Here is a 24,146-nt window from a genome sequence, read left to right on the forward strand (position 1 = left end):
AACATTTGCTAGCGGAAGTGTGGACAGGTAAGGGACTACCTCTGCAGTTGGCATTATGGTGTTTTTTAAAGCCTATCACCCAAGTACAATGGCGTAAAGTACTAGTTGTAGTAGATAGTAACGTATTGAAATATCCAGACAGGTAAAAATGTAATTTTCAACAACCTGACAGACAAATTACATGTATTACAAAGAAAAATGTACAAGTTAAGGGAGGTCACGTGATCATAACAGCTGGTCCATTAAATAACAGTTTATAAAGAAATAAAAAGGTTTGACAAAAACACTAAAGGTAGTAGAAAAACTATTGGGAGAAATACATTTAATTAGGATTCTAGCTTGTAATTGGTTTGCCCTTACACATTCAGACATCTGGAACAGGGGTGAGAATCCAGATTCTATTGAGATGAATGTAGAGTGGTGGATGGACATAAATCATCTCTATCCTGCCCTAAAACACAGGAAATCAGCCATACAGTTCATAGACCCCATCTTTATCAACCTCCATCCAAAAGCATTCTGATTTAGAAATGTTGAAGTAACACTTTAATTCAACCATTTGTGAATTGACTATTTTCCTCAATGTTCAAAGCCTTTGCTGCTTTTGTGAAATACTGGGTTCTTCTGAGGTACTTCAGTCACATTGGTTCTTGTAGAACTGCTTTGCTCTCCTTTTGTCTACTCAGACCCTCCCCACAAGTACCAGTTTCTAGTGGCTCAATAGACAGCAGTAGGCTCTTCTTCTTCCTCCAAAATTATACCAGGTAGAAATACAAGTCTTCACAGTTGAGTCATGTCCCTTCATACAAAGTGATGCACAAAAGCTTACAGAAGAAATTAGGTTGATAGAAGATACATCGGTAGCGTGGCGCAACCTCATTCCAACCCACTATTGTCGGATCATATTTTGAGGGAACTATGTGCATCTAGCAAACAATGTCACTCCTCAACAACCAAGAACAGTCATGAGTATGGCAGTCCAAAGACAATGGAAACGGAGCTGGTTCCTAAGCATTTCACTAAGTGTTCATTCCATGACTGAGAAAGTGTAGAGAAAACCACTGTAATAGAGAGTTTGGAATGAAATGGTCAATATGGAGACTGAACACCATCACACACTGGGGTGAGACAGATTGACTTAAAGGGCTGGTGAGTGTCATGTATATCTGAGGCACAGGGAAACTGTACTATTACATACTGCAGAGACGGGGAGAAACAGAACACATTCCTATTGGAGAAAACAAAGCACATGGAAAGATATAAGGGGGTAAAACAGACAGAGAAACAGAGAGACATGAATAAAGATGCAGGAAAAGATGAAAACCACAGCTGAAACCTCTCAAATCCTGTGAGGAAAGACATCAGTCCAAGGTTGAGGTGGTGTTAGAAACACAACTATAAACTATGAATGTATTCTGTCTGTAGAGGTATGGGGACTTGTAGGGTGTGGGAGTGGAGTGGTCTCTGCCCGTGGTGCGGCCTCTCCAGTCCAGTCCATGTATGTCCACTGCACATTTAGAAACACACACACACTCATGTATCCTTTCCATACACACGTCCTGTACATACGCACACACACACACACACACGTTCACATGATGCCGTTGGTGAGGTACTGGAAGCCGTCATAGAGCTTGGTAGTGATGGAGCGCATGGATCCGTCCACCATCTGCTCCACCAGGACCTGCAGCTGTTCCTCCGTCAGGCTCATGTGGAAACGCTCCTTCAAGGTCCGGATGGTGCTGGATCCGTGGAAGCAGGGCAGCTGGGAGCCTGGTAGGGAGAAGAGAGGGACACTGATGAAGTACACTGTAGTACAGTTTGTTACTCATAACGACCAAGTGTACTTCTCCATAAAGCACTTTCCTTAAAGTTAAAGCTACTTTACAGGACTAACTAAAGCTAACATGACTACAATACAGACTAGGACCAGAGAGACATGCCATGACTGATACACAGTTGTGGGTTAGGACAAGGTAAGTATGAAGAGTAATTACCTTGCTGCATGATCTCCACTATCTGGATGACTTTGTCCATGTGTTTACGTGCTGCTATCAGGCCCTGCAGCATGAGCATCTTATAGTAATTAAACATGTCTCCATCCAGACCTCCCATCACCTAGAGAGAGACAGAGCATCTTATAGTAATTAAACATGTCTACATCCAGACCTCCCATCACCTAGAGAGAGACAGAGCATCTTATAGTAATTCAACATGTCTCCATCCAGACCTCCCATCACCTAGAGAGAGACAGAGCATCTTATAGTAATTAAACATGTCTCCATCCAGACCTCCCATCACCTAGAGAGAGACAGAGCATCTTATAGTAATTCAACATGTCTCCATCCAGACCTCCCATCACCTAGAGAGAGACAGAGCATCTTATAGTAATTCAACATGTCTACATCCAGACCTCCCATCACCTAGAGAGAGAGAGACAGAGCATCTTATAGTAATTCAACATGTCTCCATCCAGACCTCCCATCACCTAGAGAGAGACAGAGCATCTTATAGTAATTAAACATGTCTCCATCACCTAGAGAGACAGTCACAAGAAAGTGTTGTATTAGTCAATTAGCTTTGTTGAAGATGGCAAAGTGTTTCAAACCTCTGCTTTACTCCTGGTTCAACAGAAATCAGCAAATCTGAATAAGAACGTTGCATTAGCGTTCCTGTCAATTAACTCACGTCTACAAACTCGTTGGTGAGCTTGAAAGCAGAGGTCTCGAAGCCCAGGTTGCGGGGCGAGCTGGACAGAATGAAGCCAAAGTCTATGTGGATGATGTGGCCCTCAGCGTCCAACAGGATGTTGCCATTGTGTCTGGAGAGATGACAGGGCAGAGAGAGATGACAGGGCGGAGAGAGATGACAGGGCGGAGAGAGATGACAGGGCGGAGAGAGATGACAGGGCGGAGAGAGATGACAGGGCGGAGAGAGATGACAGGGCGGAGAGAGATGACAGGGCGGAGAGAGATGAGAGAACAGAAATGGTCAGAAAGAAAGAGGGAAAATAAGAGAGTGAACAGAATGTAAGTAATGAGAGAGAGAGATGAGAACAAAATGTAAGTGATGAGAGAGATATGAGAACAAAATGTAAGTGATGAGAGAGAGATGAGAACAAAATGTAAGTGATGAGAGAGAGATGACAGGGAGGAGAGATGAGAACAAAATGTAAGTGATGAGAGAGAGAGAGGATATAGGAGTGAATGAGAGGAAGTAGTGGGTGTGTCTGACCTGTCTTTGACCTGCAGCAGGTAGCAGATGAGACAGTAGCCTGCACAGCTCTGGACAAAGTTGCGCTGGGCCGTGAGGAAGGCCTCGGTGGTGTGGGTACCGTGTTCCTGCAGGAAGTAGTCCAGCAGAGACATCTGGCTCTGTTTCTTCACCTGGCGGAGGGATATCAGAGAACTTTAACATGGAAGTCCCACTCCAGTCTCCCTTTCAGATCATGTAACACCTTTTCTACTTAACAAAAGGCCCATCTTAATAGGTGGTCCAGTCATGACACAACTAGGTGGTCCCATCAGACCAACTCATTGAAGTTTGTAGGACATATTTAATAATCATTTGGTGGGTGCATATATTTGCCCTACTTCACACATGTACAAGTGTGTATTATATACATGTGTGAATTGAAAATGTCATTTTTTATTTATACATATCCCAACTCCCCCTGAGACACTCTCGGATAGTGGGGTTACGGTCAGGGCATTATCAACGGTGACCCAGGAGCAATTAGGGTTAAGTGCCTTGCTCATGGGCACATCGAGATTTTTCAGCTTGGGGATTCAAACTAGTGACCTTTCGGTTACTGGCCCAATGCTCTAACATCCTACCCACTAGACTACCTGCCGTGTGCCGCTAGAAGCCTAATATCTGGGAGAAAAGGTATTGATCTAGCTGGCTGAGGGGCAAAGGTAGTAACGTTAAATACTACTAATAGTAATGTTTGTTTTTGTTGGAGCCTTTCTGAGTCCACTCACCTGGTGGATGGACACTGCGTTGACTATGGGTTCAATCATGCCGCTGTCAGAGGAGATCACCAGGATCTTGTAGGGTTTGATCCAGATAGGCACGCGCTCCTGTTCCCAGATGATCTGGGAGAGGGAAGAGAGCGGTACATAATTAGTCCAGATAAAGTATATACAGGAGATTATACTGTCATGTAAATGCTGGGTGTGTATATGTGGAAAGAGAGGTTCATCCTTGCTGTGTTTGTGGAGCTAGAGAGTCTCCATTAAGAATGACCTGGAGCTGCTGCAGCACTTGAGAGGCCAGGAGCTCTTGCCGAAGGTCGTCGCCACACTTGACGATGACTGACAACAACCTCCAGGTAGGGATGTGTCCATATGGGGAGCCCTCCCTTATCCGCCTATTCAGAAGAACACAACAAGTACAGGCACATACAATTAGCAAAGCTCAAACCTTTCCTCTAGCCTTGAGGTTACCATCAAGGCATGCAACACCTCCACGGTCCACTGTGGGGATTGAGTACGCACTGAACCTTCTCCTGCCACGGCTCCTTGAGGGCCACTGCTGAAGGGTCCTCTGGGTCCCGTTTGAATGTGGTGGGTGTGTGAGCTAGCTGCTCTGAGAGACGCCGCCTGTGTAGTGGGGGAAACACACACATTCACCATCACTACTGAAGAAGCATCATATACATCACAGTTTGAAAGACTACATTATACCACCCAAGCTAGCTCTCTCCCAGCTATTCCTCTGTACCTGATGTCTCCAGCAGCGATGAAGATGGGCTCCTTGCTGTCCAGGCTGGTGATGCTGTCCACTGAGAACTGGGAGATGTTGTCACAGCTGTTGGTGTGGAACTCTGGGAGCTGGGATAACAGAGGAGGGGAAAGAACGGGGGAGAGGGTGAGTACACAGCCCACACTCCTTCACTACCTGATAAGGGTAGGTGGGCTCCTGACCCTTACCTCCACCTGCAGATCCCTGATGTCGTCCACAGACCAGGCTTCGTTATCCTCATCGTAGTTGTGAACCGTTGAGAAGCCCCCGGCTCGCTGATCTGCCGTGATGCCGCAGTCCGGAAGGTTCTCCACTGAGCGCGTGCTGCGGATCCTGGTCTCGGAGATCCGCACCGGAACGTTGGACGTCTCAAAGTCCTCACACTCCAGAACCTCCACATAGATGAGGTACGGCGCCTGACCAGGTAGAGGTGATTGTTTACATGTTTGTGTTGGTGCGTCGTCTCATTCTACACTGTGTGTGTGTGTGATCTCCCCCTCACCTTGTCTTTGGAGTTGAGCACCACAGCCTGTGTGTGAGGGACGCGCACCACGTGGTGGTCGAAGGCGGCGGTGGGCAGCCAGACGCGGGCGGGCAGCTTGTGGTTGAGCAGCGAAAGCTCCGAGATGAGCCGGGACGTCTTCTGCTCCTTAGTGGGCAGCGTGGCCAGCCGCTTCCCAATGCCCATCAGGGACTTGATGAACTCTCTCTGCGGTGCCAGACGCGCCGGCTACAGAGGAGGAGGAAATCAGATGTATGAACATAATGACCTTTGGAGTAATAGTGATTTGTAAGAATAGTTCAGTGTTGTGTTGGAACCAAATACTCTCTACAACAACACACCTTCTCGTGTTGACCCCCAGAGAACAGGGAGCACCACTCCCTTGTCAAATTACAACAGCAACTTAGATGTACAGCCATGAGCCGCTGCTCCATTTGTGTCAAGTTAGTTTGAAATGATTCAGAAGTCAAGGCCCATTATTGCAGCTGATTCAAGTGAGCAAATGTGTATAATCGCCTGTAGTCTCAAAATAGCCTTTTAAAAAGCCGAAACCCTTCAGCAACCAACATGACACAAATGTCAGAAGATAAGACTAGTTGAAACATGAAAGACCAGAACTTGAAACCATTGGCAAATCATTCATTTGAGGCTAAATTATTGCAGCAGTGGTTTAAAGAAGTCCAAGTTTACACAAAGCCCCAAAACATATACAGACATATTTTGTAAAAATAGAAAATTAAAGCAATAGAGTGGAGGTTTATAAGCATGTATCACAATCTGCACCCGTAACAACCATAGATACACAACTGAAATATGACCCCAAAAAACAATGACGAACAGATCCCACTGCTGCCACCAATGACCTGACCTGACCCCTGAAGGCTATTTATCTCTGGAGCCCAAAGTTACATATTGAGATACATGCTTACAACTCCTCACTTCGCATACAGAGAGTAGTCTACAACCCGGCTGCCAATGGAGACAGGCAGCCATCACCCCAGAATGCACCACAGAAGTCTGTGGTGATGGAGGCCGTTAACTTACTGTACCAGTCTTAGTCTAACAATTAAGACTTTCAGAGCTGGAGCTCAGATCCTGGGAAAGGTGAGAGGTTAAAGTACAAAGTAAGGAAAGGGGGGTGGAGGGAAAGAAAGTAAAAAAAATCTTATTTTTTAAAATGTTTATACCAACAACAAGAATCATAATTAGGTAGTATCAGACTGTATGCCCCCAGTGAATGGGAAGAGGCTGATTTGTGTGCCTGTGTATTCCAGGGTCTTGTTGTGAGGAGTGACAACAAATCTGCAGCTCTACAATGATCCCGTTTATCTGGGTGAACTACTACTAACACTCTCACATGATACTAAAGGTCACAGAGCATGGGGAATAGAATAGAGGAAATAAGAGACATGAGAGCTATGTCTATAGAGCATGGGGAAGCAAGGACAAGGACAACATTAAGAGAGATGAGCAGAGAAAAGCTTCCTTTATGAAAGTCTAGTGACATCCAGTGTTTATGAATGGTTACTCACAACAGACTGTCTCACTACACATTAATCAGGGGGAGGAGGAATGATGGTGGGAAGAGTCCAAACTAGATCCAGGCCTTCAGAAAGTATTCACCCCCCTGACTTTTTACAGCATTTTTGTTGTATTACAGCCTGAATTTTTTATTATTTTGGGTCACTAGCCTACACACAATACCTCATAATGTCAAAGTGGAATTGTGTTTTTAGAAATGTGTACAAATTAATGAGAAATTAAGAGCTGAAATGACTTGAGTCAATAGGTCGAATATTCAATCCCTTTGTTATGGCAAGCCTAAATCAATTCAGGAGTACAAATGTGCTGAACAAGTCACATAATACGTTGCTCTGTGTGTAATGATAGTGTTTAACATGATTTCTGAATGACTACCTCATCTCTGTACCCCACACATACAATTATCTATAAGGTCACTCCGTCGAGCAGCGCATTCAAACACAGATTCAACCACAAAGACCAGGGAGGTTTTTCAATGCCTCGCAAAGGCACCCATTGGTAGATAGGTACAAAAAAAATGAAAAGCAGACATTGAATATTCCTTTGAGCATGGTGAAGTTATTAATTACACTTTGGATGGTGTATCAATACACCCAGTCACTACAAAGATACAGGCGTCCTTCCTAACTCAGTTGCCGGAAAGGAAGGAAACGGCTCAGGGATTTCCCCATGAGGCCAATGGTGATTTTAAAACAGTTAGAGTTTAATGGCTGTGATAGGAGAGAACTGAGGACGGATCAAAAACATAGTTACTCCACAATACTAACCTAAATAACAGACTGAAAAGAAGCCTGTACAGAATAAAAAAAAATATTCCAAAACATGCAACCTGTTTGCAGTAAGGCACTAAAGTAAAACTACAAAACATGTAGCAAAGAAATTAACTTGTCCTGAATACAAAGCATTAGGTTTGGGGCAAATTCTTGTAACACAACAAAATGTGGAAAAAGTCAAAGGGTGTGAATATTTTCTGAAGGTTCCACACAATTACTAGACACCTTGAACTCTCCTCCCAGTGTAACAGTGATGGTGCAACAGCAGTCTTTGTTCACACCATGTGTTTTACCAGCCTTTGCAGAAGGTCACGTGAGACTGAGACAGAATTTTCTGCTGCACGATGACATGAAGTTGGCACATCACATAACAGTATATTTAAATTCCCTTCCTGAATTGGCCTGGAATTGATTCTGACCTCGCGCCATAATGGGGCAGTATGTCTCTATAGTGGAGTCTCAATAAGAGAGTGGGGAGGTTGTGTTTTGGGTACCTCTATAACAACAATGATAAGGAAGTTGTGTCAATGACTCATCGATGACTAAAGGAACTAAACTGGTGTATCAGTGACTCGTGAAGAGACTTTGCAATTGAGATTTGATTTTCAATTGTGTATCCAACGACTAAACAACTAAAAGTGTTCAAATGTTTGATAATAGACCCGTTCATGCCTGAGAAGACTGCCTAATCCTAGATTATCACCCATATCAGGAGGGCACTTCCTTTTACATAATGACAGCTCTGCCGTTTCAGGGACAGTCCCTGAGCACCCTGTAGTGGTGATGACTGAGTACCTTTACATGCACACTAATAATTAGATAGTAAACTGATTATGGCAGTAGGCCAAGCACGGCAGGAGTCATGTAAACACGTTACTCTGCATATCTCAATCAGCGCACGGTCATAATCAAAGTAAGCACCAATTAAAACAGCTGGTTTTCTGAGCAATCTTTCAAATGACTAGGACATGCAAAGACCTTAATCAGAGCTGTAGCAGTGTTACTGAGCACGAGCAGCGCAAGCTTCCTCCTTTAGCGCCAGTGAAATTAGTTCAGAAAAACTGAAAGTGTGCATCTTAGAAATAGTTCACATTCAAACTTTTATGTCCAAACTCAGACTCAAATATAATTCACAAACGTTTATTTTGACTGGTGATTATCAAAGTCCCATCAGGTAGCCTGATTTCAGATGTGTCCATGTAAACTGGATTATTAGGGGAATCCTTCTTCTTGCGAAGCATGTAAATGTTTAAATCCAACTACTATAATAATAATCTGATTATTTACAATAATTGTACTATTGTGTGCATGTAAACATTAGCTACCCATCTTCCTTCAACGATGACGACAAGAACTACCGGTCTTATCAGTGTAGCTAAATTAACCATTATGACAAATTCTTTACTCTGGTGTTTTTGTATCCAATAGCTACCAGGTTAATAGCCGAGTACTGATGATGTTGCCACATGGTCAGTCGCCATAGCGAACTAGTTTCTCCCAAGATATCACCAGACCTCAATAGAGAACTCTGGGCATGGTGTTTCTAGAAGCACTGTGACCCTATAGTAACACTGTCTCCATGTTTGTAAACCGAAGAGGGAGCTAAGAGAGAAAGGAGGAAGTGACCAGAGGGAAATCACTGAGCTTGAAACTGAACTGCTGATTAAGTTTGGTGTGGTAGTCACATATACACATGCACGCACGGACACACACATACAGAGCTTAATTGGTCAAAGATCCTTTCTTCAACATTTTTATATTTGAGTCATTTAGCAGACGATCTTATCCAGAGCAACTTACAGCAATGAGAGCACACATTTTTATACTTTATTTGTACTGGTCCAACGTGGGAACGGAACCCATAACCCTGGCCATGCTCTACCAACTGAGCTACATGGTCCCAAGTGGGAACGGAACCCATAACCCTGGCCATGCTCTACCAACTGAGCTACATGGTCCCAAGTGGGAACGGAACCCATAACCCTGGCCATGCTCTACCAACTGAGCTACATGGTCCCAAGTGGGAACGGAACCCATAACCCTGGCCATGCTCTATCAACTGAGCTACATGTCCCAAGTGGGAACGGAACCCATAACCCTGGCCATGCTCTACCAACTGAGCTACATGGTCCCAAGTGGGAACGGAACCCATAACCCTGGCCATGCTCTATCAACTGAGCTACATGTCCCAAGTGGGAACGGAACCCATAACCCTGGCCATGCTCTACCAACTGAGCTACATGGTCCCAAATGGGAACCGAACCCATAACCCTGGCCATGCTCTATCAACTGAGCTACATGGTCCCAAGTGGGAACGGAACCCATAACCCTGGCCATGCTCTACCAACTGAGCTACATGGTCCCACGTGGGAACGGAACCCATAACCCTGGCCATGCTCTACCAACTGAGCTACATGGTCCCACGTGGGAACGGAACCCATAACCCTGGCCATGCTCTACCAACTGAGCTACATGGGACCACGTGGGAACGGAACCCATAACCCTGGCCATGCTCTACCAACTGAGCTACATGGTCCCAAGTGGGAACGGAACCCATAACCCTGGCCATGCTCTACCAACTGAGCTACATGGTCCGACGTGGGAACGGAACCCATAACCCTGGCCATGCTCTACCAACTGAGCTACATGGGACCACGTGGGAACAGAACCCATAACCCTGGCCATGCTCTACCAACTGAGCTACATGGGACCACGTGTGAGTTACATAACCATGACACCTTCTATACAGAGACAGAAGAGGAAGTATTATTCCCTGCTCTGTCTGGAATATGTGCATTCCACTGACCCCAAACCCCAATAGCATGTTATCTCTGGGACTATTTTTCAGACAACTGGTGATAACAGCTACAGATTAAGAGTGCTGGACTGTGAAGCTCTTTCTGTTCTTGTATAATGCCCCCCCATTGGACACCAAGCAGTTGCTTCCAAAGTTAGCTATCCCACTTTGAGAGACACCTGCCAAGATACAGAGAAACAAAGTGACTTAGTGGAAAACAAAAATGTGTATATACTCCCAGTGCACACCTCGTCCTGGTTGCTCTCCACCTTGGGGTTGCTCGCTGTCCTCTTCAGGTTGCTGCTCAGGCTGATGCTGACCGTGGCGTCCGACTTGGAGCGCTGATGCGTGCGCTTAGTAGGCGACAGACCGTGCTCTCCGCCCAAGCCGTGCCCGTGCAGGGATGGTGCAGCAGTCGGAAGTGGGCAGAAAGGGGCCAACGTCAGTGGCTGGCGGGCACGGACTGCAGCTGGTTTGAGTTCGTCGGAGAAGATGAGTTTGCGTAGCTTGGTGCCGCGCGAGTGTCGCTGTGTGGAGATGTGCATGTCGGAGGAGTAGGCGCCCAGCAGCCAGGCGCACTGCAGCGAGAAGGAGATACTCTGACGGCAGCGGTGCACCTGTGGTGGAAAAATGATTTGATGTGAAAGGAGCTATAGAGAGGATACATTTCTAACTCTGATGAGTAGCTAGCCACAGAGGTAGTTCAGGGAGGTAACATACGCACCACGTAGGGCTTGATGGCGTCTCCCACGTCCTCGTCCATGTGGATGTACATGTTGAGCAGCTGCGGCAGGTAGAAGTCCACCTCCTCGTGGCGGAAGCTGAACAGACGGTTGCCGATGTAGGCCTGCACACCCGGCTCCTTGGAGTTGTGTAGATAGGAGATGGCCATTGACACGTCGAAGAGTTTGGACTCAAACAGCCGCAGCAGCCACGACTGCTTGGAGGGGTTGTGGCGCTGGCGCCGCCGCGCGCTTTTCACCGAGCCTGGAGGCAGTGCCTCAGAGTCCTCCTCCCCGGGGATTTTTGGGGGCTTGATAGGCTCTGTATGTACAGTCCCGTTGACCAGTGTTTGGTCTGTGCTATTGCCACCATCAGACCCAGGACCTGACCCCTCACTTTCGCCTTTGAGAAACTTCACCTTCTGCAGCACCTCCTGGCAGGCCATCTTGGCCACCTCGGGATCGATGACCAGGGTCAGCTCGCCCACGCCCTCTGAGATGACATCCAGGGGTGGGCTGGAGGCGGCTGGACCATCGCTGTGAGTGGGGCTGGGACTGGTGGTCTGCTGATAGTGGTAGGATCCAGAGGAAGGGGAGGAGGGCAGAGAGAGTGAGGGAGAGGAGGAGGCTGTGGAGGGGCTCTGCGGTTCTAATTCCTCTGGCTGTACAGCAGACAGACCCAGCTCCGTGTCACCCATCACGGCCGCTCACCACACTCCCACTGGGGCCAGACAGAGACAGAGACACAGAGACAGAGAGACAGAGACAGTAGGAAACAGAAAGAGGTTTCATCATTGTTTTGGCCCTCAACGTGTGACAGACCTAGGTTTGTGGAGGTCATGACATTTTGTCAGCAGGTTATTGTCATGCAATAGACTGCCGGTCTCACGGTAATTGACTGTTAATTAACAAACACGTTTAGCATATCCAGGCCTCCACGCATACAAGCCGCATAAAAGCCTTTGAAACAATTGGAAAGTTGAATTAATCTATTTAATATACACAATCACAATGAATCCATTATGTATTTTAGGCAGGTCTTAAGAAATATGATATGAAGAAAATGTATTTCAGAAGAACATGTTTTCTGGCTATGCGCCATGCCATTGGCTGTAGGCTTGTTAATTTAGTTTTAGTTTAAAAAAACACTATACTGTTTTGAGAAGTTTTTGATGTGATTTTTGACTGCATTTTCATCGATATTAGAGTGGTTGGAGGGACAATAGAGCCCTGAATACCAGGCCGTTAGCGACCTGATGGTCGTTAGCGAGTTGGGTACTATCAAAGCATGTCCAGAGTGCATAAGTGGAGATTACCGTGACATGGAATTCTACTGCGGTCATGAATCATGACTGTCGGAGTGGCGGTAATATGGTCACCTCAACAGCCCTAGACAGGCCGCAAGTCTGCAAAACACAGCCCATAGCTCCTTTGATTCTTCATATAGCATTTACATTGAACAGGAATCAGGTTTGGGCTAAGTGGAACAAAGTGCTCAGTGTGTAAAATGGATCTGACAATCTGTGTCCGTCTTCCCATCAGTCAACTAACATACTGTCTGTAAATGCAGGCCAATGATCTTTTCTATGAGTCACTGTCCAGCCATCTGTCCTTCTATGAACGTGTTCGCCTGACTGAGGTCACTGTCTTCCGGCAGGCCCTGCTATGTAACGCACATGGCCATACACACCTGCTAATTCTACTGAGCAGATTAGCACCACAGCAGCACTACCTAGTGCCATGCACTACAGGCCCAAAGCAGGGAGAGGGAGGGTTGTCTCTCTGAAACCTCTGTTATCCATCAGGTGTCAATCTTCAACGTGGTTAATAGCACCCCATCACAAGCCATCCATCGTAGAACACAGTGAATAAGGGATCTACCAGAAACTTCACGACTACAAAGATGAAACCAATACATTTTTCACATTGTTGAATCAACAATGTGGGCTAAGGGCCTCGATCTTTGAGAAGAATGGGTGCAGTATAACACTGGTCCTGCTGTATAGGACTTGTGTGGGTGGTGGAGCAAAGTACTTCCTCATTGGGCTAGTATCCATCAGTCTTTTTCTTTGATCAATATGCTGAAAAATTAAAACTCAGTTTTGGTGGGTGTTGAACAAAAGTGTCAGGTTTGTATACAGTGTTCAGCAGATGGAATATAAATTAACCCTTCGCTAGCTGGCTGCGGCAAGTTGTTGTTGAATTAGCCGTTTCAAGAAGCAGGGACAAGGCAAGGAATTACGCATAGCTAGCACTTATCCAATCGTCCAAACAGAATCATACAGGTGTCTAGCCAGCCAACACCGTCTAGGCAAGGGGTGTGTCATGGAGATAGGTATACAAACATTTGACACGTGTGGTTAACGTTATAAATATGCTGCAGTTGCAATTAACTTTGCTCGCAAATAACGTTGGCAAAACATTTACTAGAACGTTAACGTTAGATAGAGATGGCTAACTCGCCTCAGACGAGTAACGTTAGGTAGACAATCAAACACTAGCTATCTAACTGTCAGTAGTTAGTTAACAGTTCACTAGCCAGCTAGTTGTCGAGCTTGCTGACTAGCTCAGAGCGTAACGTTATTTGCTAGGTAGCTAACATTAGTAAACTATTTATTCTAGTTAAATTATCTATAATTTAGTAGCTATAGTTTAGTAGCTAGCTCCTTCTCATTCCTGGTCAGATTTAGCCATCTAACGTTAACTACATATCTTCCTTAAACGATAAGAAATACCGGTGTTATCATAGTAGCTAAATTAACCATTATGACAAATTCTTTACTCGGGTGTTTTTGTATCTAATTGCTAGCTACCAAGTGAATAGCCGACTAGCTGCTAACCTAAACCTGAGGGATTAACGTTAGCTAGCTCGCTTGCTAGCACATAAGTAGCTAACGTTACACCAGCTAACTTGCGTATCAAACTCCTCGTTTTCTTTAAGGCCACGCCACTCTGAGTGCTATAAACAATTAGAAACATAACTCCTACCTTAAAATTGTATTGGATGGTTAGCTATTTAAGTTTTTTTTATCTCCAATATCTCTGCTCCATTTAGAATGCGTTCAGTCCCTCAAAGTGCCGAGTTCTCTGAACAACTTATTGGAGAGGTGACAGACTAGGGCTGCCTGCTTAGTGCCTGTGTAAAATATATTTGTCCATTATGACAAACTACTCCACAATAAGTGTTGTTGTAAAACATAGAAAATTGCTGAATGAAGAACGTGTAAAATTTTAGCTACATCCAAAAGTGCGTAATATGGTAGAGTAGGGTGCACTATGATACCAGTGTATTACACATAGGCGACAGGAGGTTGGTGACACCTTAATTGGGGAGGACAGGCATATGGTAATGGCTGGAAAATAATAGGTGGAAAGAGATCAACATCAAACACATGGTTTCCATTCGCTCCATTCCAGGCATTATTATGACCAGTCCTCCCCTCAGCAGCCTACACTGACATAGACCTATCCTTTACCAGTGTATTGATAATATACCTTTCATTACTATACACTTGTTTGTGTCATAGCGGATGACTAAGTGTATCGCTGGAAGCTTCCAGAGATGTAGAAGTACTATTGCCACAGATATAAAAATGCCTTTTATGGGTCAATAGTATGCTTGGTTTCCCCACTTTGTCACAGTGCTTTGACTTGGATTACACAGTTGTGCTCTGCCTGGCTGCTGTGGATGCAGGAGGGGGATGTAGCGGTGCATCACTACTACTCTCCTGAGACCTAGAAGTACTGTTGTCCCAGACCATGGTGCATCTTGGGTGTGTTTGTGTGGAGTGTTTGCCCCCCTCTGGAATTTCCACTGTCACACACACGCGTATGGCCAAGCCTGGCATGAATATAGGATTGCCGTGCTGATAGCAATGATCTATTTGCATCATCTGACCATTTTATTTCCTCACTTCTGATGTTAATTAACCACATCTTTGGATCTGAAAGTAGTATGGATTGATTCAGTTTAGGGATGTTGGAAAGTAGCTGCCCAAATCATGCCTGGTGTAAAATTTAGAAAAGTTTATAGGTCACCTGCACCTATGGGCAGTAGCAGGCACTGTTGAGCAAGTATAAATTTTAAGGCTCACTAGCCACTAAATCCAGCCAGCCAAAGGATCTTTGCTCCAGGTCACACATAACCTGGCCACCATCAAAAGTTAGTTATTTTCCAATGCAAACCAGTATTGCCAATATGTTAAGTCCTTTAAAATAAATCCTTGCAGTGATACCCACTGGCCCAAATATTATCTGAAGTGTAACTGACTCACCCAAGCTTGAGAAAGCTTTTGATAGATTTGCTTAAGGGTCATGCTTCAAGGTCATTCCAGACATGTAGTGTAATGAACCATAGCTATGAGACTCAGTGATCAATTATTATTATCATTCTATATAATAATGTAGGAATATGCAGTACATTTATTCAATGTATTTAAAACCATTAATATCTTGCAAATGAACATTATCAATGAGTATTTAAATCAAATGAACTATATAATTATGCAAACCATTATTAATGTAGCAGAATTGGTAGACTGGTGGTTAGAGGTAGTTAGCGTAATAGAGCGTTGGGCCAGTAACTAACTGAAAGGTTGCTGGTTTAAATACCTGCGCCGACAAGGCAAAAAATATGTTGTGCATTTGAGCAAGTCACTTAACCCTCATTTACTATAGGGGCACTGTACTACTATGGCTAACCCTGTAAAACAACATGTTTCACTACACCCATCTAGTTTCCTATTAAATTAAGAGTAAACAATCCAGACATACAGATTCATTCAACCCTGCTGAACACACACACACTCAGGCCATTAAGGAATGATGAAAAATGAGAACGTCTTCATATTCTTAAAAAACAGTACGTCGCCATCAGATGTTACTCTATGAATTCCATATGTTAGAATTTGTTTATTTTTTTAAACCTCAGTTTCACCACTGGCATTGGAAGTAACAAAGAACATTTGGTTCATAGATGAGATAATGACTTAAGGCACAATTATGCATTTAAAGCAAAGCAGCATGGAATGAATAGGCAGCATTATCGGGCATGAGGCTCGAGGGTATGCCTCCTTCCCCACCCGTTCCCAACTAATATGAGTTACATGAAGTCTATGTAAAGTATGATGGGAATGAGAGGGGGAAAACTGGGGCCTCCTGCGTAACTTTACAGCCAGATGTCAGAGGTGCAGTCTCCCCCAGGGTATCGTAGCTCGTGGGCCAAGGCCGGGCCATTGGGCTCTTTCCCAAAGTCGACCAGGAAGTTCTCATTCACCTTGAGGCCACCATTGGCTGTGTTCACGTCAATCTGCATCATAACAGAACCCTCCCTAAGGCAAAGAGAGAAACAGACAAGGGAAAATAAGAAATACAGTCAAGTATTCCATTTGATAGTGTTTCTAGCTATTGGTGTTCAAAACATCTTATTGAAGCAGCCCATGATATTGAATAACACTTATAAGAGCGATAGCATACAAATCCACGTTTTGATAGCTTACAACAAACCTGTTCCTGACATGTGTGCATTGACCACAAGTATGTAAAGTGGTGGGAAATTGTAATACTCGAGTAAAAAGATAGCTTCATAATAAAAAAGTCACCCAGAAAAATACTACTTGAGTAAAAGTATTTGATTTTAAATATACTCAAGTATCATAAGACTATCTACTTAAGTAGTACTTTAAAGTATTTTTACTTAAGTACTTTACACCACTGAGTAATAGAAAAATCTAAGACAGGTGAACAAGTCCTCACTTGATCATTTCCGGGTAGAACTGCTTGTCCCAGCCACTGTAGAGAGAGGTGGTGACGTACAGTCTCTTCCCATCCAGACTGAGCTGCAACATCTGGGGGCTCCCTGGGATCCTCTTCCCCTGGTGTGGATCACATGTACACACAAGTCGTTATCTGCACCTTACAAACACAACCTAAACACCTACTTTTGACCTACTGCAGACATTCTGCTAGTGTGTGTGTGAAGTGAGTTTGGGCATAGATTGTTATTCTTACACACCTTGATTGTGCGTGGGGGTGGTTGGCTCTGATTCTCTGGGTCCTCCAGTACTTTGACAGGGCCATCGTTTAGGATGCTCCCTCCCAAGAAGAGCTGAATACACAGGGAGACAGTCAGTGGACAACTAACAATTTCAGGAGACTGTCCTACCTAGCCCTAGCTACCTTAAGTTGAATGAACTGAGTAAGTCGCTCTGGATAAGAGCGTCTGCTAGATGACCAACATGAAAATGTAGGAGGCCACTTGTTTTTTTTATTTATTTTACCTTTATTTAACTAGGCAAGTCAGTTAAGAAAAAAATCTTATTTTCAATGACGGCCAACAGTGGGTTAACTGCCTGTTCAGGGGCAGAACGACAGATTTGTCAGCTCGGGGGTTTGAACTTGCAACCTTCCGGTTACTAGTCCAACGCTCTAACCACTAGGCTACCCTGCCGACCCTACACAGGTACGCATCACATAGGCAGACTGATGAAGATGATTAATTTAAGTATCCACATAAAAAAAGAACATATGCACTTGTCAGGTTTAATACCTCTGTCCAAGACCATTGCCTGTAAGATGAAACATTTTTGGTGGGTTTAAAATAATCAGCCATGTTGTAAACTTGTGATGTCACCTGGCCAGCCAGACGTGGGTTCCTCCTGTTTGTGATGTCATACTGTCGTATGTCTCCATGCAGCCAGTTACTGAAGTATAGGAAGCGGTCGTCCAGGGAGATCAGAATATCTGTGATCAGACCTGAGATGAACAGATCACACATCAAATTCAGGAAAACCCATTTCATTTGGCATTTCCATTTGATTATGGAACGGGTAGCTACACCCAATTCAAAATCTTCAATATGTACTGGAAGTGTTAAATGTATCCCTAATCTGCAGTACTCTCCCATCAACATTTTCCCAGACACACACACACTCACTTGGCATCACTGGCAAAGCCCATCCCTCCACTTTCTTACTGGGGACGTGGATAACCTTCTCAGCAGCCCATTCTCCTTTCTGTTGATACAGTACCATTTTGTAAGACACTAAGCCAAAAACAAAAGCAAGAGAGATCAGACATGTTATTCTGTTTTTTCCTATGCATTAATGTTTTGCTCACTGGTGTCCTGTAGAAACGGAAGACGGTTCCTTGGAGTGCACAGCCGACGTAGCCCTCCGTGGCGGCGGGATCATGGAGGAAGCGGATCTCCAGAGGAATGGCGCCCTCCTCCCCCAGGTCCAGGGACTGTAGCCGCTTGTGAGTGGTCCAGTCCCACACGTGGATCTTCGATCCATAGAGACCTGCAGACAGAACAGCAGCATTGAAACATTTCTCTCTACTCAACAAGTGTAATACAAAACACATGTATCACCTCTATTTACACACCTTCTTTGACATGTTCCAGGCTGAAACCGTAAGCGAGGGCTTTGGGCGCTCCCCATTCGGTGCTCATCATGACGTTGTGTCGGGGCTGGTACCAGAAGTCATAACCAAAAGGTGCCGCCTCACCAGGCAGCTCCCAGTTACCAACCACCTCAAACGTTTTACCATCCAGCAAGATAAAGCCACCTGAGAGAAACACATCCTGCATCAGTCATCTAATCCAAATGAATATTAACTTGCCTAAATGACACTCCCTTGCCCCGCCCAGTATTCTTTATCATTGTGGATTGTAGAGCCTTAGTCCCTTATTATAAACTGGGTGGTTCCATCCCTAAATGCTGACTGGCTGAAAGCTATGGTATATCATACCGTATACCACGGGTATAACAAAACATTTATTTGTATTGTTCTAATTACGTATGTAACCGGTTTATAATAGCAATTTGGCACCTCAGGGGTTTTTGGTATATGGCCAATATACCACGGCTAAGGGCTGTATCCAGGCACTCCACGTTGCGTCATGCATACGAATAGCCCTTAGCCATGTTATATTGGCCATAAACCACACCCCCTCGGGCCTTATTGCTTAAAATATAGGCGTGTGTTATTCATCCCTATCCTTATGATACAAAGTAAAGTGTTTCAAGGTCACATGCATTGCATGAGGCTGAGGACAAGGAGAGAAGCATCAGGTATTGTCTGCTTTATTTTGCCCAGAACACACCGTCTGTCCCCCTACTGCAGCGTGTTGTCTCCTCCTACCTTTTCCATTGCCAGATGGATCTCCTATGCTGCTGATCATAATCTGGCCACTGCCCAGGCAGTGTGTGGTGTGGGGGTTGGCCAGGCCCGTCTTCCAGAAGATATCCGTGGGCTCCACAATCTGTGAGGAAGCAATCCTTTGGTTTAAATCAGATTACGACCTGCATGGGAAGGACACTTTCCTTTACAAAACAAATGATGCATATTGGGCTGTTGGTGAGAGATGGGTAGGAGGCTTGACCAAATCTGTACATTCAATTGTCTGTTTTTGTTTCGTTGTGTGCTGGAGCTCCTTGTATGACATTGCGTGGTGTTGACTGGATTTGATGTGTCTGTTTCATTTGTTGAGGTTCTGAAAAAAATAATAATTGCACAACAGCTGTGCAACATGGTCATCGAGTACTGTAGTATCACTATAATCAATCACCTGCTGTAGAAGGGTGACCCTTTACCTTGTGCATCTGTGGCGCGCGGGGGTCTGTCCCAGTGTCCACTATGTAGACCCGGGAGGAGATGAGCGAGGGCAGGATAAGTCGGTTGCGCTTCTTGGATGAGTCGCCAAAACAGCTGCTGCAGGCGTTCCAACCAGAGTGGTGTAGCTCGTCATTCAGGTTGGGCATGGGCAGTCTGTGGATGACCTGTAGGCGCAGACATTACCAGGTCACTCTTTAATCCACAAGGTCAAAGGTCATGTATAACACTGTCATCTCTTCAGTATTTAAACTACCGACCACTGTGACTAATGAAGACAGGTGTGAAATCAAAAGCAAGGCAGTGGTTGTTTGATGTAGATCAGCAGTACCTGACAATAAGTAGGAGACTTGGGGTCCACATCGACCGTGGCAAGGTAGTCTGGTTTTTGGATTCCAGTGTTGCGATAAATGCAGGGCAGGTACACAATCTCCTCACGTGGACCTTCAAAAACAAGAGCCCCATTTCAGGAGGCACTACTGTCATTCACTCCTCCTTGACCACAAGAACAAGGACCATGACAAACGCAAATCCCAAAGAGGGATTGATATTAAGGGTTGCACTATTTCCTAGTCAACTGACCAGTCGGGTAAGTTGAGAGTGCTCTGTGGTTTCCCCATCGGGGGAGGTGTTTGTTTTTTTACTGAATATAACCAAACAAAGCGCAAAGAATCAAACCAAAGAATTCCAGTAGCCTACAACTGATGTCTGGTTCCTGCCAATGTTTCAGTAAAATAGACAATTTATGGCATTTGTGCATGTAAATATTTTCATGCAACTGACAAACTCAAGGAACCCCAAAAAAAAATGTTTTTTTTAAATAGTCCCGACTTGTCCAATGGGCAAGTGCCCTGTAGACCTTAATGTCAATCCCTCCTAAAACACATGGGGTGAGCTAAGCTGGTCTTTCCCAGAAAACGACACTCACCCTTCATGGCATCCAGTGGGCTTTTGTAGCCAGGTCCACAGCCTGTGCATTTAGTTGCTGAAAAAACAAACCGCAACTGTCTTTTTCATAGAGAGCTCAAAATAACTTTACTACCACACACAGCAATCTCTGTTTTTACTATTACTGCTGAACATCTATGGCAGGTAACCACAGAACTGTCACACCTATAAGTCATATGCATTCGTCATACAGTTGTTGGGCATATGTTTAAAATGACCTAGAAGTTTCATCACAGGTAAGTCATGTAGACACTTTTCATACTTTTTGTTGTAAAACTGTTGCAGAATGAGTGTGTGAAAGGAGACATTCATTTGTCCACTTTGTCTTCCTTTCCCAAGGTTGCTGTTACTGGCAGCCATCAGAATCGTAGATAAATGCACTTTTACTGTACAAATCTGTAATGCAATGTTATGATTGTGAATGTTAGAGAACAAATCAAATCTGCACAACATGGTCCCAAAAATGCACTGTTTATTTACCCAGCCAATGTTTGACCCTAGGGTCAAAATAAATAAACAGAGCACTGTTTTGTATATCAGTGTGCAGATTCTGTTCATTAATACATCAGAATCATAACATTATATAGCAAGGTCATACAGATATACAGTGTTAACTATTTTTTGGCCAATTGTGTGTGTAAATTTAACAAAACAAAAAATATATTAAAAAATTGACGTTCCCACTATGGTGCCAACACCCCACTGAGAGTTCCTGCTCCCTAATCATATGTCTTGATTTACAGAATAATAGCAAGCCACTCAAGTCAACAGTGCAGACATCGATTCACAAGAGACTGACAGGGTTGGGTCAGTAACCATGATTTTTTTTTCTCCCACCTTTATTTAACCAGGTAGGCTAGTTGAGAACATTCCCATTTACAACTGCGACCTGGCCAAGATAAAGCATAGCAGTGTGAACAGACAACAGAGTTACACATGGAGTAAACAATTAACAAGTCAATAACACAGTAGAAAAAAAAAAGGGGGGGGGGGGGGGGGGGAAGAGTCTATATAAATTGTGTGCAAAAGGCATGGGGTCGGCCAAAAATTACAATTTTGCAGATTAACACTGGAGTGATAAATGATCAGATGGTCATGTACAGGTAGAGATACTGGTGTGCAAAAGAGCAGAAAAGTAAATAAATATGAACACTATGGGGATGAGGTTGGTGAAAATGGGTGGGCTATTTACCAATAGACTATGTACAGCTGCAGCGATCGGTTAGCTGCTCAGATAGCAGATGTTTGAAGTTGGTGAGGGAGATAAAAGTCTCCAACTTCAGCGATTTTTGCAATTCGTTCCAGTCACAGGCAGCAGAGAACTGGAACGAAAGGCGGCCAAATGAGGTGTTGGCTTTAGGGATGATCAGTGAGATACACCTGCTGGAGCGCATGCTACGGGTGGGTATTGCCAATGCCAACAATGGTTCAGAGACTGTATAGATTTCAGATAAGCTTCATTAGCATGAATGGTAAGGCTACTGTTGCTAAAGCAAAGTGAGATAATGACATCATATAATGTATATCTGTGGAACTTAGGACTCTGCTGATCCAGAGTGCTGGTTGTCTTTGGCATTGTACCAAATCCTGCCATAATTTAGTGCTGCCTTTACTTGGAATAAACCATTGCTTTTGTCATGATCAAAGCTGTGCCTTTTTCCTTACACCTGGCAAACAATGGTTTTGGCCTAAACCATTGTTGCAGCTGAGAAACAATAGTGAAGAAAAAAAACATGTGGAAACCACAGCAGATGTCAGATATCAAGCAATCTTCCAGGAAACTAGTCTCCAGTCCAACATTTCCCAACACAATTCCTTCTAAGATACACAAGTTCAGCTTCCGTTCATTTAATGGGTTTGACTGTTGCAGGTCCAAAGAAACCTGGATGAGCCTCTTGCATCATTGATGGATCTACCAAATTCTCTGTTATGGAAATAGGCTAGTCTAACTGTCAAAAGGACATTTTCATTTAATTGTAGAAATTAAAATGTAATAATGCATAGAAGGTTGTTGTGGTTCTGCTGAAGCATCATGATAAAGTGGATCATTTAAGATGAACAAGGCAACAAGAGCAAGAAACCTTTCACCTTTCACACTAAACCCCAACCCCCCCCAATTTCCCGTCACTGCACACGAGAATAAACAGCTACTTACGCAGTGTGAAGCAGGTGGCTGCATCATTTAGACCAGTGTTTCCCAACCAGGGGTACTAGGAACCACTGATTTAAACCACCAAACCTATGCAATTGTGTGACCAGGTGTTTAGGTCCATGCTGAAAACACTTTTTACTTTATAAATTCAAAACGGTGTGAGAAAGACAAAGTATCCTATAGTAAAACATAGCAAGCAGCTTAATAAGGGAAACATTACATGATTAAATCTAATTGAGACGCCGCTGTAACTTCCATTTCTTCCAGTCCTTTTGAATTTGTAAGGCAATGCACGAGTGCCAATATGTAAACACATTTGTATACGTCATTGTCGGTTAAACTAACTGACTACTCAGCAATGGAATTCGGATTCACACATTTTCAACAAGAACTGCCGCACGGACGTGCGCAATTACTCACACTTATTTTCGTTTTGGACATATTTCATTAGTTGTCTTACTCAAATATGCATTTATATAACACAATAACACATTCAGCTCTAAGTTAAATTACTAATGAAAAGTTGACACTATGGAGGTGGTTAGCATTATGTTCTAGTCCACGTTTAATCATTAACTTCGTCATTACCCATTTCAACGTTTTGACAGATTTCCTAAAAGCTACGAAAACGAGTGAAAAAGCATGAAGATTGGACAAACCCATCCCGCAGACTTTATTCGTCCAAGGTATCCACAAGGATCCGGGCTTTCTATAAATTCTTTCAGCTGATATGAGAGTGGAGGAATGGTTGGGCAGGTTTTGTAGGGTAAATGACTTGAGGGGAAAAAAAGGGGAGTGTTTATGGCAGCGTAACGTTGCACGTAGAAATAAGTATTGAGTGCATTTCGTTTTGCATGGCCCGGTGCCCCGGCGGTGGAGATTCCGTTTTGCGACCAATAGACAATGGCATGATCTAAAATATATAAACCCCACCCAACCGGGGCACAGGGCGATGCCAAATGAACTCATCCATTAATATATGAAAGAAGAGATACCCCCGCGCGATTGTCCTGCCCTCTGTTATAGTTTGATAAGACTTGCTTTGATGGCAACATAACATTTAGCTGACACGTTTCTGGCGCAAAGCAAGGTAACATGTTCTGCACTATAAAATAAATATGCAGTTTAAAGTGTTGTTTTAGTTTATTTCCTATGGTCCATACTGATTAGATATACGGTCTATTAAACTCACGCTACCTTCCTACTTAGTCAAGGGGTCATCTCTTGCGTAACTCGACATGAGGGAATGTGAGAATAAAGCCACAATCTGGAGTTTTACCAATATTGTGTTTCAGTCCGTAGACAAAAACAACCTATTTCAAATGAGACGCAGCTATGAATGTAAGGACTT

General features: G+C 44.1%; 2 protein-coding genes across 3 annotated transcripts; both read right to left on the reverse strand.

The window, feature by feature from the left end:
* Window positions 1-172: 172 nt before the first annotated feature.
* LOC139404837 (phosphatidylinositol 4-kinase beta-like) lies at window positions 173-14,174 on the reverse strand. Of its 2 annotated transcripts, XM_071147367.1 has the most exons (13): window positions 14,071-14,174; window positions 11,085-11,803; window positions 10,609-10,977; window positions 5,249-5,476; window positions 4,935-5,162; window positions 4,726-4,835; window positions 4,500-4,604; window positions 4,249-4,372; window positions 3,984-4,097; window positions 3,235-3,386; window positions 2,689-2,821; window positions 1,998-2,118; window positions 173-1,773 (listed from the first exon to the last, which is right to left on the reverse strand). In XM_071147367.1, the coding sequence occupies exons 2-13, from the start codon at window positions 11,778-11,780 to the stop codon at window positions 1,592-1,594; spliced, it is 2,562 nt and encodes an 853-aa protein (XP_071003468.1). In that variant the 5' UTR covers window positions 11,781-11,803; window positions 14,071-14,174; the 3' UTR covers window positions 173-1,591. The 2 variants fall into 2 exon arrangements, with proteins under 2 accessions (XP_071003468.1, XP_071003469.1); XM_071147368.1 differs by lacking the exons at window positions 173-1,773; window positions 1,998-2,118 and adding an exon at window positions 2,169-2,301.
* Window positions 14,175-15,973: 1,799 nt separating this feature from the next.
* Window positions 15,974-23,779, reverse strand: LOC139404840 (methanethiol oxidase-like). Its single transcript, XM_071147372.1, has 12 exons — window positions 23,455-23,779; window positions 20,624-20,680; window positions 20,027-20,139; window positions 19,677-19,862; window positions 19,225-19,345; window positions 18,466-18,648; window positions 18,199-18,380; window positions 18,017-18,095; window positions 17,714-17,835; window positions 17,096-17,188; window positions 16,837-16,955; window positions 15,974-16,412 (listed from the first exon to the last, which is right to left on the reverse strand). Exons 1-12 carry the CDS (start codon window positions 23,762-23,764, stop codon window positions 16,250-16,252), a joined length of 1,728 nt encoding a protein of 575 aa, XP_071003473.1. The 5' UTR covers window positions 23,765-23,779; the 3' UTR covers window positions 15,974-16,249.
* Between the last annotated feature and the right edge of the window lie 367 nt (window positions 23,780-24,146).

Source organism: Oncorhynchus clarkii, unplaced genomic scaffold, assembly GCF_045791955.1.
Source record: "Oncorhynchus clarkii lewisi isolate Uvic-CL-2024 unplaced genomic scaffold, UVic_Ocla_1.0 unplaced_contig_10955_pilon_pilon, whole genome shotgun sequence".
Classification (NCBI taxonomy): domain Eukaryota; kingdom Metazoa; phylum Chordata; class Actinopteri; order Salmoniformes; family Salmonidae; genus Oncorhynchus; species Oncorhynchus clarkii.